The following is a 15,533-nucleotide window of genomic DNA, read 5'->3' on the forward strand; positions in this document are numbered from 1 at the left end:
ACTCACCCAAGAATCAAAGTCCCAATTAAATCCACTGTTCCTCGCAGAGTTAAACAGCAGGGTTAACGACGCAACCAACTGCTACCACAGACCTCTTTAGCTGCTCCACTTGCTTAGCATAGTGGCGAAAGAATACCCTGGAAGACTTCCAGCCAGTGTATGAACGAAGGTGTTCAAAATCCATAAAGTTAAAGAAGTTTAAGGATGAAGCAACTTTCCTCGGATCATGACCTGCGGGTGAACTGTCAGGATCCGCTCTGCGAATAAAATATGTAATTTTCGCCCTAAGTTGATTTAAAGATAAATTCGAGCCAGATATTTCTCCTCTGAATAGTTGGCCCCCATGGAAGTCTGAAGTTTTACGAAGATAGACCTTTAGGAATTCTACGGGACATAGAGATGCATCTTCTTTCAGAGGGCAGATTCTCCAGGGACCCCACCTGTTGGTGGGCAACTCGTTCTTAGGGTCCGGAAACAGGTTCAGTTCTCCCCCATCCAGGAACTGAACCCGGCCCTCCTCTCTCGAGAGGGCTACAATCTCACTAACTCTGGCCCCAGAAGCTAGGGCAAAAAGGAAGATCACTTTTTGAGTCAGGTCCTTCAGTGCACACTCCTCATTATCCAGTAATGAGGCAAAATGAAGGACTTTGTCTAAAGACCATGAAATAGGCTTTGGAGGAGCTGAAGGTCTAAGCCTAGCACAGGCCTTCGGGATCTTGTTAAAAATCTCGTTAGCGAGGTCTACCTGGAAGGCATATAGAATGGGTCTCGTCAGAGCTGACTTACATGTAGAAATCATGTTAGCCACCAGCCCCTGTCCGTGGAGGTGGATGAAGAAGGATAGGCAGAACTCCGTAGAGATCTCGTGCGGATTCTTGTCTTTGACAAAGGCTACCCATCTCTTCCATGCTGATTCGTACTACCTTCTAGTAGACTTGCACTTATATTCTTCCAGGAAGTCGATGCTATCTTTCGAGATTCCGAACCGTTTCTTCACAGCTAGGGAGAGAAAATCATGAGCTGCAGGGTCCGGGTTTTCTGTAATGAAGCGTAGACAGTCGACTTCTGGACTTGCTGGGACAGAACTGGGTCCGGGAGTGGTAGAAACTCTAGTCGTAGTTCCAGAGCTAGAGGGAACCATACACTGTTCGGCCACTTGTGGGCCACTATTGCTGCTACTCCCTTGAAGGATCTCAGTTTGTTGAGGACCCTCAACATCAGATTGTGAGGGGGAAACAGGTAGATCCTGGACCATCTGTTCCAATCGAGGGACATCGCATCTACTGCTTCCGCCAAGGGGTCCTCGTACGGGGACACATATCTCGGCAGCTTCTTGTTGTCCTTCGTCGCGAAGAGGTCTATCTGCAGTTCTGGGACTTGACTCGAGATGAAGGAGAATGATCCTGCGTCTAGGGACCATTCCGATTCTATCGGTGTAACCCTGGATAGAGCGTCCGCGGTCACATTCCGGACTCCTTGAAGGTGAACTGCTGACAGGTGCCACTTCTTCTTCTGCGCCAGTCGGAATATGGCTAACATTACCTGGTTGAGAGGTGGAGATCTCGATCCCCGCCGATTCAGACATTTCACTACCACCTCGCTGTCCAGTACCAACCTTACATGGATCGAGTGACGTGGGGATACTTTCTTCAGGGTAAGAAGCACTGCCATAGCTTCTAGAAAGTTTATGTGAAAAGTCCCAAATAGCTTGGACCAGGTCCCTTGCACTTTTTTCCGATGGGAGTGACCTCCCCACCCTACCTTTGAGGCGTCTGTGTGGATTGTCACTGACGGGGGGGGGGTAGCTGAAGAGGTACTGACCTCTTTAGACGACTGGCTTGAGACCACGGTCTGAGAAGAGAACGTAGCCGAAGTGGGACCGGTCTCTTCAAGTCCCTTCGCTCTTTTGATGCAAAGGTTCTCCAAACTCCCGCTGCATCTTTTAGCTGTGCTCTTAGCACTGGGTCTGTTACTGATGCGAACTGAAGAGAGCCCAAAACCCTCTCTTGTTCGCGTCTTGATATCCTCTCGGAACCTAGAAGTCTCTTGACAGACCCCGCTATTTCCTTCCTTTTCGACCTTGGAATGGAAAAACGGTGTGACACTAGATCCCAGTGGATTCCCAACCACTGGAACCTCTGAGCTGGAGAAAGACGAGACTTCTTTCTGTTGATCATGAAACCTAGATATTCCAGGAACTGAATCACCTGTAGGGAAGCCTGCAAGCATTCCGCTCTGGATGCTGCCCACACCAACCAATCGTCCAGGTAGGCTACTACCTGGAACCCTTTTAGGCGTAACTGTTTGAGCGCTGCGCTCGCAAGCTTCGTAAAGATCCTTGGAGCTATGTTTAGCCCGAAAGGCATCGCTCTGAAAGCATAAAGTTTTTGTTGTAGCTTGAATCCTAGGTAGGGGGAGAGACGGCGACTTATTGGAACGTGCCAATAGGCGTCTGACAAATCGATGGAGACGGTATATGCCCTCTTGGGCAGTAAGGCCCTTATGTGTTGTAATGTTAACATCTTGAACTTGTGGTTCATTATGAACTTGTTGAGTGGTGACAAGTCCAGAATGACTCTGAGTTTCCCCGGGTCTTTCTTGGGAACACAAAACAGCCTTCCTTGGAACTTGATGGACTTTACCCTCCGGATCACCTTTTTCTCCAACAGTTCTTGAATGTACTCCTCCAAAACGGGGGTGGAGTGTTGGAAAAATTGAGGGCACAGGGGCGGAGTACTGTACCAACTCCAACCCAGTCCATTTTTGAGCAGGCTGTGGGCCCAGGGATCGAAGGTCCAGCGATCCCGGAAATACTGTAGTCTCCCTCCTACCGGCGACACTTCACTTTGACTGCCCTGCAGTCTTGCCTCCCTGGCCGCGACCACCTCTGAATCCTCTTCCCCTAGAGGGGCGTCTCGCCGAACCTCTGGCTGCACCTCTGGGCTTTGCTCGAAACGTGGTCGATTGCCCTTCGAACACTGGGTTGAATGCCGGGGATGCTGATGACACGGCTTGGGGTACCCATTGGAAGGTGGTCGGGGTCTGGGCTACCAGTTGTGGTACCGGAGGCAAAGCTGGCTGCTGTTGCTGCTGTCGTTGTGGTCTGAAAGGCTTGGCTGGACGGGAAGAAAACCTCGATTTCTTCTCCTTTCCTTTCGGCTGAGGGCCCTCATCAGGGGAAGACTTCCTCTTAAGGGACAGGCCCCACTTAAGGAGAAGATTACGGTTCTCAGTGGCTGCCTTGTCCACCACCTCCTTGACCACCTCATTGGGAAAGAGATCTTTACCCCAGATGCTAGATGAGATGAGCCTCTTGGGTTCATGCCTCACTGTGGCCGAGGCGAACACAAACTCCCTGCAGGCCCTCCTCGCTTTGACAAAGCAATAGAGGTCCTTAGTCACCGTGGCCAGATGGATCTTGGCCATTACCATGAACATCTCAGGCATCTTGGGGTCGCTAGCCATTGTCTCCATGTTTGTCTGGAGAGACATCGAGGCTGCCAGACGCTCCTTTGTATCCAATTCCCTCCGTAGGAGGAATTCCGACAACTTGGGAAGGTTTTCGCCGAACTGTTGACCTGCAATATCGGCGTCCAACTTCCCAACCGAGAAGGTGAGGTGTACCTCCTTCCAGTCCTTGTTATCCAACGGCAAGGCCAACGACAGTGGCTTGCATTCCTCCAGAGATGGACATGGTTTGCCAGCTTCAACCGCCTTCAAAACGGCCGCGAACCCTTTCTGCATAAAGGGGAAGGCCCTAGCCGGGGAGGATACGAAGGAGGGGTGCTTCTTACTCAAAGCAGTAACTTTAGAGTTTGAGAACCCCCTCTCCTTCAAAGCAGATGTTAAGGCAGCTTGAGCCTTGGAGTGATCCAGGATGATCACCTCCTTCGGTTCCGTCTCCTCCTTCGAGGCCGGCTCCTTCTTCAGACGGGCATAACAGTCCGGGTAGGCCCCTCTGCTGGGCCAGAATTCCACCTCCTCAAGGGGAACTGAGCCCAGTTTCTCCGACATGACGATCTTCCCGACCGTCATCGGCATGTGCTCGGCATATCTCCACGGGTTGGCATCCGAGCACAGAGGAAGGTCCTTTACGTTGAGCTTCTTTGGAGGTCCACGTGATGCTGTGATCTTCTGCATCTGGAGCTCCATTGCAGCGGCCTTCTGATTATTCTCCCTCTGCATCTGTTGTATCATACCAACGATGGAAGAGAGAGCCTGTCCCAGCTCTGCTGGAAGAGCGGACGAAGTAGAGGGGATAGGTTCAGGGGCCTGAACCGGAACGTCTGAAGGTACGGGAACCTCTTCCTCCACGGCAATCGGATCTTGATCCTCCTCCTCACCCTCTGCGAGGAGGTCCTGTTCCGCACGGTCGGACAAGTCAGACATCTTGTCATCCAGCTGGATGTCCTGCATGGCATCCGCAACATCCTCCTCCACTGGGATCTGGACGAGAGGGATCTCCGGCCGAGGCTGGGGAACAACAGCGTCAGTAGAAGCCTTGGGAAAAAGGTATGCCCTCATCTTCTCATTAGGAAGATAAGGTCCAGTGGTGTTCTTCTGGAAACCCCTTACCCATAAACGGAGCTTCTCCCTCGCTGCATCCCTTGACTCCGCCGACCTAGGGGATTCAAAAGCCTCTGATAGCAGGTTAGTACATACTGCACATACCTGCGGATCCCAGTAGCGATGATCATCATTGGAGGCTGCGCAAGCCGCGTGCCTCCTACACGAGACATGTCCGCAAAAGTTCTTTCTGCGGACATTGCAGAACACACTATCACATTTCGGATGCTCCTCCTGTAAAAGAAGAAAATTTCCATGAATATCAAGTGAATTTCAATTCACATGTATATATGAGCATTCACAAAGAATAAGGGAAAGACACCCACTTGTGAAACCCACACAATCACCTGTAGAAGCCCACCAGCCATAAAATCACGTAGTTAGTCTTTACTAGAATAACCAGAGATCATATTTCCCGAGGGAAATTAGGTGTAGCTCACACCTAAGGTAAGAATTTACCATTCTGGCTAGAGATGAAAAGAATTTTCTTTTTATCCTTGTAAGGCGACACCAAGTGATTGCACAAAGCAACACAAGTAAGTTAGAAAAAACAGTGTTGTAACCTACTATATCATGGTCTCCCTTGGTAGAATACACCACCCAAGAAAGAACTGATACAGTACATGAGGGTGGTGTGCCGGCCGGCTCTCGCCGGTCAGTATCCCCCCCCCCCCCCCTTTTTCCAAAGGTAGGTCTCAAGTATACAACTTCAGATCACCCTTATTGGGGAGAACTCCAGTTCCCATGCCTGAACCGGCCGGCAGTGGTTGCCGGTCCGTAGCCACCCGGGTAGCACCGTGTTGCCGGCCATCACTCTTAGTGGCCGGCTAACCGAGCAATGTAGCAGGCCGGCCGGCAGCGGTAATCACACCCTGCCGGCTGGCATCCACACCAGGTAGCGCTCGGCTGCCGGCCGCCACTCATAGCGGCTGGCAGATGAGCAAAGAGACCGGCCGGCAAAGGCATATAACCACCGCCGACCGACAGCAAGAGAACTAGAGAACACCCCCTACCGACGGCCAGCCCCTAGGCCGGCAGACGGCAAGGACAACACATAAGAAGACAACAGAATGAGTGCCGGGCTAAGAGGCTATGAACCTCTGCGCCCGGCACCCGAAAGAGTGCCGAGAGGAAGGGGAGACACTAAGTCAGGCTTCCTAACCACTGCTTACTGAATCTACAGACGGCAGCGGTTGAGGGACCAAGAAAGGACCGGGCAGCACTCAAAGGATAGGGTCTCTGCCGGTCGGCACACTCTGCCGGCCGACAGGGGACCACGTCAGTTCCCCATCCTAACCTAGGCTAGGTACGGATGCGAGACGACTGACACAAGGAAACGGAAAAATAGAAGGGAAGGACAGAGGGTCCTGTCCAACCTTGCCTTGGTTAAGGATCATTCCCAACTAAGAAAGCTCATCTCAGCCAGGGAAATCCAGGGAGGGAGGCCGGCACTACTGGCTGCCTCCCTAAAACCAAGGCAAGGAAGGAATTGCTATTCCGGAAAGGGAACATATCCCGAACCCGGAACGGCAAGAGGACAAGTCTGAGGGGTCACCGAGCGAAGGGATCAACTACAGGAACCCTACAAGGTGATCCAAGGAGGATAAACCTCCTATGCCCGTGTCAGGCAGCAAGGGAGACTCTGCCCCACGCTAGACCAACACGGACTCAGACTAATACACTGCTGTACTGTCCCCCACTGAACCAATTCAGTTGGAGCAGGAAGGTACAGTACTACTCCAGCATAGTTATATTTGAAAATTAATTCAAACAAACCACTAGAGTTAAGCCTAAGGCTTAAACAGAGGGAAAGGGTTTGCCCCTTCCCCGAAGAGAAGGGAGCAAACGGGGAAACAGATAATATTATAATGACCTAAGACAACCTAGCCTAGGCACTAAGAGAATCGATTACCTAAATCACCGAAACTCACTCCAATACTATCTTGGAAAATACTCGAAAAAGGGCTTATATGTATAACGTTGCCTAACGCTTTAAGCAATATAAAATCACACTCGGAAGACTAATTATCATGCAGGAAGTACAAGGGCCAACAACTAGGCTACGAAGACTAGTGTTGGTCAGCCTAGGCAAATCTTTCGCCAGGCGCACTACTATCGCATCATAACAGAATTCCTAATTAAGCTAAGCAGCTAATTATTAAAGCGCAGGGGGCTGGGAACGTTGCTCTTGCTAACAAATAAATCCTATTCTAGCGAGCGACAGCGTCCATGACGCCTCCAGCAGGCAACAGCTCTTGTATCAAAGATAACTCTTTTAATTACTTTAATTTTAAACAAGAGCCTACATTTATACATAAAAGAAATAGTACTCAACTTATCCGAAGCAGAAGAAGTTGGAGAAAGCATAATAACAGAGTAAATCCAAGATTTTGGTAGAAACACAGGGAAAAACACAGAGTTGTATAGCTACGCAAAAAGGAATACAGATGGCGCCGCGAGCGGCGCAGGGCACGCTTGCGAAACGGGGATGAGAGATGCCTTACGAACGGCTCCCCCCTTTCTTATCGTTTTCGTTTTCTTGCCATTTGACCCCTACGAAGTGTTAACTCTATTCGGGGTATAGATTGCTATGTGGCGTGTCAAGAATACGTCCGCTGATATTTACGATATCCCTAAGGTCTTTTTTAGGGATACTCGCTCCAGGAGTTAGAATTCTGGGTACCTTAAGGTAAATTCTCTGGGAATATTGCCGTAGTTGTAATATACCCTAGGAAGCTGCCTTTAAGGAACTTCCATCAGGACGACATGGCTTGAGCCCAAAAATACGCAATATGTTGAGAGTTCATTAACCATGGTGTCAATCCTTGGTAATGAATAAGCATCCAGTTCTGTAAACAGATTTATAGTTTGCGAATACTCAACACACATCCTTTTCTTATGCCGATTAAAGGAATCCTTAACCACCACAACTTGAGCTCTCCATGGTGATATGCTATCCTCAATAACACCCTCAGCCAAGAGACGACTGGTCTCTTCTTCAATGAATTCTTTGTCATCTTTACAGTAATGTCTTGATTTAGTGACAATAGGCTTACAATTAGGTAACAAATGCTGGAAGATAGAAGGCTCATCCACAGTAGCAGCTGCCAACGAACAATAGGGGTTAGCACCAGCTAAGTTGAGCGCTGGTTTCGGCCCACAAATTCAATAGTCACTTTCTGCTGCTGCTCTTGGAATTCCTGACCAAGTAATACTCCTGAACATAAATCCTTCATTACTGCTAGACGCGTGGATGGATCAGTTTCTCCATTAAGATGAAGAGTCAAGTCTACATTGACATAACCTGGAGAGTTTGTATGCAAAGATTTCTGTGCTAAAGCAACATCTTTATCAGTGGGATGTATTGGTAGCTTTAATTCCCACGCTACATCTTCATCTATATAACTGTCATCACTGCACGAGTCGACAAGGGCTGTCAACTTCCGTCCTTTAATTGTTGTTGAGGTAGCTGCCCGACAGAGGCTCTGAGGAAAAGAGGTACCAGCATTAGCCGCAAGAACAGATGACTGTGAGGGATCAAATACTGTAGCTGTTGTAGATTTACCTCCATATGTAGATTTAGACAGGCACGCTTTTGCAAAGTGCCCCTTCTTGCCACATTTATTGCAAATGGAATCCGAAGCTGGACAGTGTGCATGAATATGATAGGGACCTCCACAAAAAAAGCACTTTCTCTTCATGGACAGAGTAGTCGCTAATACTCGAGTTCCAGCAGTTACCTCACAGTTCTCAGACGTTGGTCCACTCTTCACATGATCATCTGTAATAAGTGCATGATCCGATGTAACCACAGCAGCAGTATGCCCAACATGAGAAAGCATATGACTGTAAAAACTAGTATTACATTGGGCTAGGTCTAAAGAGTAAGCCTGGTCATAAGCTGCCTGTAAGTCTAGAGTTTTATTTTCGAGAAGACGTTGCCGAATCATAGGTGAGGCCAGGCCATTTATAAAAGCATCCCTGATCAACTCCTCTCTGTATTGTTCTGCACTAACTGACTTTAAATTACAGTCCTTACCTAGTTTACGCAATTCTCTCAGAAACTCATCCAAAGTTTCCCCTGCCTTTTGTTGGCGAGTAGCAAGTAAACGTCTGGTGAATATTTCATTAGGTGCCTTAACATATAACTTTTCCAACGGGGAAATGTCAGTATCATAATCCAAACACTCCTCAATGTATTCATACACATTATGACTGACATAGTTCACGAGTGTCCTTAATTTATTTGGTGACCTTTCACCACATTCTTGAATAAAGTTGGAAAACGTCTTGCGCCAATGCCGCCATTCCTTTGCTGCAGAAGGGAGGCTAGGGTCCAGATCCAAACGGGCAGGCTTTAATATAGTTTCTCCATAGTATAAGTTGAATAAATTGTTGTGACATTAAAAGACTTGGCTGCAGCTACCCAAGCTTTATTCAACTTAAACTTCAGTAGATTATTCCCTGAAACAACCATGAACATAATTAGCAGACCCCATAATAATTGTAATACAAACTATGTTAGATCCTCAAAGTAAATCTAATTAAACCAAATAGATACAAATGGAATAAACAAAAGGAAATACAAAAGAAACAGAGAATTACTTGATAAGTTGCTTTGACTGTCCCTCCATCAGGTAAGTAAACAAAGTATGAAAAGATCACCAGACAAACGGTTCAGAGTGAGGTATGAAAGAGCAAAAGGACAAAATAATATTATAACACTCGGGTAAGTTGACATGAAGTTACCTTACGTCTTGTCAGGGCACTGCAGTGCTTCTTGAGAAGTACTTGATATGTCGTTACGACACTCATTTCCCTTAGTAGAAACAAGAAGGAAGGTCCAAACACTGCTCCGTTTAGCTTGGTGAGGTTGTTTGCATGTTGACTCGACCTTGGTCAGTAGGAACCTCTGCCATCTCAAGTAAGAACTTACAAGCCTAGCCCTCTCAGCAGCCTTCCAGTTTATCTGTCAAAGTACTTGGAGCTGAAGATGGGTCTGAAGGTGTCAGATTACTTTTGCCTCTACATAACTTACAGATGTTGCCCACAGAGCATTTGACCCCTTTTCCTTGGGTCTTTAGGAGGCTGCTCATTTGTTGTGCAGCACTACTCCTAGCTCCCTAACAAGACTTGGTATGTATCCTGTCTAAAGTAGCAAGCTCGGCATAAGTCTTGAGGAGCGGTAAAATGATTGGCTCCTCTACCTCTTTCTTTTTCCTCTCTCAAGATGCAGCTGCCGCAATCATTATAAGCAGGCCCGACATCTGATGCTTGTCAATCACACAACCACCTTTTTATACAGACTACAGCTCTTCCATCCTTCTGTTCAGGGGAAGGATTGATTAGTGTTTTACCAAACTTTTCTCTTGATGTGGCAGGTTTGACACTATCTAGGTTAGGAAGATAAGTTTTCCATCTCCTAGTACTAGCTTCCTTTTATACCCATACTGGCCAAGGATTTAACAGCTTTTACATTCCTATGATCACCAATTAGAATATTGTTTGGGTCACCTTCAAGGCTCTCATAATGAGACCAGGAAGGATGACATGGCCAGGAAAGAAAAGAACATTCCAGTTAGGTTCAAAGGGCTTCCTCCCAATAATGCGTGCCTCCTTTTTTTAAAGAACAAAAGGTACTAAGGACAAAAGTAGCTATTCTTTGACAGGAGAGTGGGCGGGGCTTCTCCCTTGGGCCACCTACTATCATCCAACTACCATGTTAATGATTCATTGGCAATTCCAGTGCTGCTAAAGACATATCCCTATCTTGTAGGCTCGTACAGTATAGATATAAAAAATACAAAATACTTTTAAAACTTGTTATTCTACTCCATACAAAGCCCTTAAAACACTATACTTGAATTAGTTACCTTTCCCAACAACTTCACCTGAAGAAGAAATTCCAAAGTTTTCTTCATCCTCATCATCATCTATTTCGTCCCAGGTTCTGGTATCTTCTTTTAATGTTTCAACATGGTCTAGAAATATAAAGCAAACAGATAACAAACAAATATCACTCAAATGATAAATAAAAATAAATATAAATATAATATAAATATAAATATAAATGTACATCCTTACCCTTTAGATATTCAAATAACTCTAATTTTTAGTTTAGCCAGATTGTTTTAAAAATCAAACAAGCAGTAATGTTACATTTAAAAAGCTTATTAGCATTTCTTAAATATCAGGGGATCTAATTTCCATAAATATTCTTCTACTTGAAAATTAATTGGTTGATTCCAAGAGTATGTTATGCAAAAAAAATACCTGAAATAAGACTACAGTGAACCCTCGTTTATCGCGGTAGATAGGTTCCAGACCCGGCCGCGATAGGTGAAAATCCGCGAAGTAGTGACACCATATTTACCTATTTATTTAACATGTATATTCAGACTTTTAAAACCTTCCCTTGTACGTAGTACTGTTAACAAACTACCCTTTAATGTACAGAACACTTAATGCATGTACTAACGTACCCTAAACTAAAACAGGCACAAATATTAAAGGCGACTTTATATCATGCGTTTCCTGTACACGCCAAAAAGCACGATAAAAAATGGCAACCAATGTTTTGTTTACGTTTATCTCTGATTATAATGAAGAAACAAACGCATTTACACATCTGTGTATAGGTCATTTTTTGCATCGATTATATTGATTATTCAGTACAGTATGTTGATTTGGTTATTACTAATGTTTTACTTAATTTTTCTTAGAACTTCCAAATGAAATGTTTTTCTTTATGACGCCGCCTGAAACGACGGCGTCATAAAGTACGCTCAGTAAACAAACTAAGGAATTTAACGCGCATGATGAAAGTGATAAATATGTTATTTTCATTAGTAAAATAAATTTTTGAATATACTTACCCGATAATCATGTAGCTGTCAACTCCGTTGCCCGACAGAATTCTACGGAAGGGATACGCCAGCGATCGCTATACAAGAGGGGGGTGTACTCACAAGCGCCACCTGTGGCCAGGTACTGCAGTACTTCTTGTTGACACCACTTCAATTTTTCCTCGGTCCACTGGTTCTATGGGGAGGAAGGGTGGGTCAATTAAATCATGATTATCGGGTAAGTATATTCAAAAATTTATTTTACTAATGAAAATAACATTTTTCAATATTAAACTTACCCGATAATCATGTAGCTGATTCACACCCAGGGAGGTGGGTGAAAACCAGTGTACATGTATATCAAGAAGCTAAGTATCCCGTATTTCATATTATCAGTTATTCAAAATAACAATGAAATTACAAGTACCTGGTAAGGAAGTCGACTTGAGCCATTACTCTGCCTTAAATAAGTTCGTCTTCCTTACTGAGCGCAGCGTTCCTCTTAGGAGGCTGAACAACTCTAAGGTGCTGAAGTATCAAGGGCTGCAACCCATACTAAAGGACCTCATCACAACCTTTAACCTCGGCGCTTCTCAAGAAAGAATTGACCACCCGCCAAATCAACAAGGATGTGGAAGGCTTCTTAGCCGACCGTACAACCCATAAAAAGTATTCAAGAGAAAGGTTAAAAGGTTATGGGATTATGGGAATGTAGTGGCTGAGCCCTCGCCTACTACTGCATTCGTTGCTACGAATGGTCCCAGGGTGTAGCAGTACTCGTAAAGAGACTGGACATCTTTGAGATAGAATGATGCGAACACTGACTTGCTTCTCCAATAGGTTGCATCCATAACACTCTGCAGAGAATGGCTCTGTTTGAAGGCCACTGAAGTAGCCACAGCTCTCACTTCATGTGTCCTTACCTTCAGCAAAGCAAGGTCTTCTTCCTTCAGATGAGAATGTGCTTCTCTAATCAGAAGCCTGAATAGTAAGAAACTGAGTTCTTAGAACTTGGAAAAGAAGGTTTCTTGATAGCACACCATAAGGCTTCTGATTGTCCTCGTAAAGGTTAAGACCTTTTTAGATAGTACCTAAGAGCTCTAACTGGGCAAAGTACTCTCTCCAGTTCATTCCCCACCAAGTTGGACAGGCTTGGGATCTCGAACGACTTAGGCCAAGGACGTGAAGGAAGCTCGTTTAGCAAAAACCGAGCTGCAAGGAACATGTAGCCGTTTCAGATGTGAAAACAATGATCCTGCTGAAGGTGTGGATCTCACTTACTCTTTTAGCTGTTGTCAAGCACACGAGGAAAAGAGTTTTTAATGTGAGGTCCTAAAAAGAGGCTGATTGGAGAGGTTCAAATCTTGATGACATAAGGAACCTTAGGACCACGTCTAGATTCCAGCCTGGAGTGGACAACCGACGTTCCTTTGAGGTCTCAAAAGACCTAGGGAGGTCCTGTAGATCTTTGTTGGTGGAAAGATCCAAGCCTCTGTGGCGGAAAACCGCTGCCAACATACTTCTGTAACCCTTGATCGTAGGAGCTGAAAGGGATCTTACTTTCCTTAGATATAACAGGAAGTCAGCAATCTGGGTTACAGTGGTACTGGTTGAGGAAACTGCATTGGTCTTGTACCAGCTACGGAAGACTTCCCCTTGAGACTGATAGATTCTGAGAGTGGATGTTCTCCTTGCTTTGGCAATCGCTCTGGCTGCCTCCTTCGAAAAGCCCCTAGCTCTTGAGAGTCTTTCGAAAGTCTGAAGGCAGTCAGACGAAGAGCGTGGAGGTTTGGGTGTACCTTCTTTACGTGAGGTAGACGTAGAAGGTTCACTCCTAGAGGAAGAGTCCTGGGAATGTCGACCAGCCATTGCAGTACCTCTAAGAACCATTCTCTCGCGGGCCAGAGCGGAGCCAACCAACGTCAGCCGTGTCCCTTTGCGAGAGGAGAACTTCTGAAGTACCCTGTTGACAATCTTGAACGGCGGGAATGCATACAGGTCGAGATGGAACCAATCCAGCAGAAAAGCATCCACGTGAACTGCTGCTGGGTCTGGAATCGGAGAACAATACAACAGGAGTCTCTAGGTTATCGAGGTAGCGAACAGATCTATGGTTGGCTGACCCCACAGGGCCCAAAGTCTGCTGCAAACATTCTTGTGAAGGGTCCACTCTGTGGGGATGACCTGACCCTTCCGGCTGAGGTGATCTGCCATGACATTCATACCGCCCTGAATGAACCTCGTTACCAGCGTGAGCTTTCGATCTTTAGACCAGATGAGGAGGTCCCTTGCGATCTAGAACAACTTCACGAAAGAGTCCCTCCCTGCTTGAAGATGTAAGCCAGGGCTGTGGTGTTGTCAGAGTCCACCTCCACCACTTTGTTAAGCTGGAGGGACTTGAAGTTTATCAAGGCCAGAAGAACCGCCAACAACTCCTTGCAATTGATGTGAAGTGTCCTTTGTTCCTGATTCCATGTTCCCGAGCATTCCTGTCCGTCCAAAGTCGCACCCCAGCCCGTGTCTGATGCGTCCGAGAGGAGAAGGCGGTCGGGTTTCTGAACAGCCAAAGATAGACTTCCTTGAGAAGAAAGCTGTTCTTACACCACGCGAGAGAAGACCTCCTCTCTTCGGAAACAGGAACTGAGACCGTCTCTAGCGTCATGTCCTTTATCCAGTGAGCAGCTAGATGATACTGAAGGGGGGGAGGTGGAGTCTCCCTAACACGATGAACAGGGCCAGCGATGAAAGTGTCCCTGTTAGACTCATCCACTACCTGACTGAGCATCGGTTCCTTCTCAGCATGCTCTGGATGCATTCTAGGGCTTGGAAGATCCTTGGGGCCGACGGAAAAGCCCGAAAAGCTCGACTCTGAAGATCCATACCCAGGGAGACAATGGTCTGGGATGGGACGAGCTGAGACTCCTCAAAATTGACCAGGAGGCCCAGTTCCTTGGTCAGATCCATAGTCCATCTGAGAATCTCCAGACAGCGACGACTTGTGGGAGCTCTTAAAAGCCAGTCGTCTGACGGAGCCGGACACAAGATCATGGTACTGCTGCACAGTCTGTGAACTGTCAACCATGGGGAAGCGAGGAAGTACAGTGACAACCCGAAGCTGTCTAGACTGTCTGGGTCGTACAGACAACTCCTTATCGGGTTGCTGAGGTTGCCGCACTGCGTCACAACAAGTCACTTCTGCTGGTTGTTGAACATCTTCCCAGTGACACACTGACTCCGTAAACAAAAAAATCCTCTAACAAGGACTAAGCTTGGACTGCATGTCTTGCAACACAGCTCAAGGTCTATGGGAGCAGGTGTGGTAACAGACGGGGTTAGCGACTGAAGTGGAACCATTACCTTCCCTGGGAGCATGTTATGCTTAAATAAAAGTCCATAGGAGGCTACGCAGCTAAAGGCTCCTCTCCAAATGACAGAGTCCTCAAGGGAATATCAGAAGGAGGGAGAAAAGCACTTTCTCATCTACAGGGACCATATCCGAGAAAAGCTAAGTTCTCTCAGTGAGGGTTTCACTGGTGCAAAAGCAGCAGACTAGAAGGCAACGTTATGAAACTGCTTGACAGTCTAGTGAGTTGGCAACAACCAAAGATGTGTGACTGAGAAGCATGCGGTAAGGTATGCAGAGCATGTTGTATGCAGAGCATGCTGTATGCAGAGCATGCTGTATGCAGAGCATGCTGTATGTAGAGCATGCTGTAAGGTAAGCAGAGCGTGTTGCATGGCGTGTAACATTTCTCAGAAATTCCATGACCAGTGCTAGAGTGAGTAATATCGCATTACCGTCCATTGAAAGTGCACGTGCCGAGGGAATTGATTTAGACTGTTTTGTTGATGAATTTGATAGCCGGCATGATAATCGTAGAATTAAGCTACACTAAATGTACTATAATCTACTTCACCTCAGGAAAGGGAAACTCGCCCTGTTGGCAACACTGCATTACTTCATGCATGCTTGCATGGGGTTTAATATCAACATAATATTACCTTACATTCATAACTCATGATTCATTTCTGTTTAGAAGATATTTTTGCCATATTATGCGATTTGTTAAAAATATATTGCAAGGAATACATATATATTTTTATATAAGTAATACAAATAAC

At 46.3% G+C, this 15,533-nt stretch overlaps 1 protein-coding gene across 1 annotated transcript in view; it reads right to left on the bottom strand.

The window, feature by feature from the left end:
* Positions 1-10,644, bottom strand: part of fsd (fates-shifted) — a 407,209-nt gene extending 396,565 nt beyond the window's left edge. Inside the window, exon 1 of the mRNA XM_068391723.1 lies at positions 10,440-10,644. Within this exon, the coding sequence (XP_068247824.1) occupies positions 10,440-10,644 (205 nt within the window). The remainder of the gene's footprint in view (positions 1-10,439) is intronic.
* Between the last annotated feature and the right edge of the window lie 4,889 nt (positions 10,645-15,533).

Source organism: Palaemon carinicauda, chromosome 18, assembly GCF_036898095.1.
Source record: "Palaemon carinicauda isolate YSFRI2023 chromosome 18, ASM3689809v2, whole genome shotgun sequence".
Classification (NCBI taxonomy): domain Eukaryota; kingdom Metazoa; phylum Arthropoda; class Malacostraca; order Decapoda; family Palaemonidae; genus Palaemon; species Palaemon carinicauda.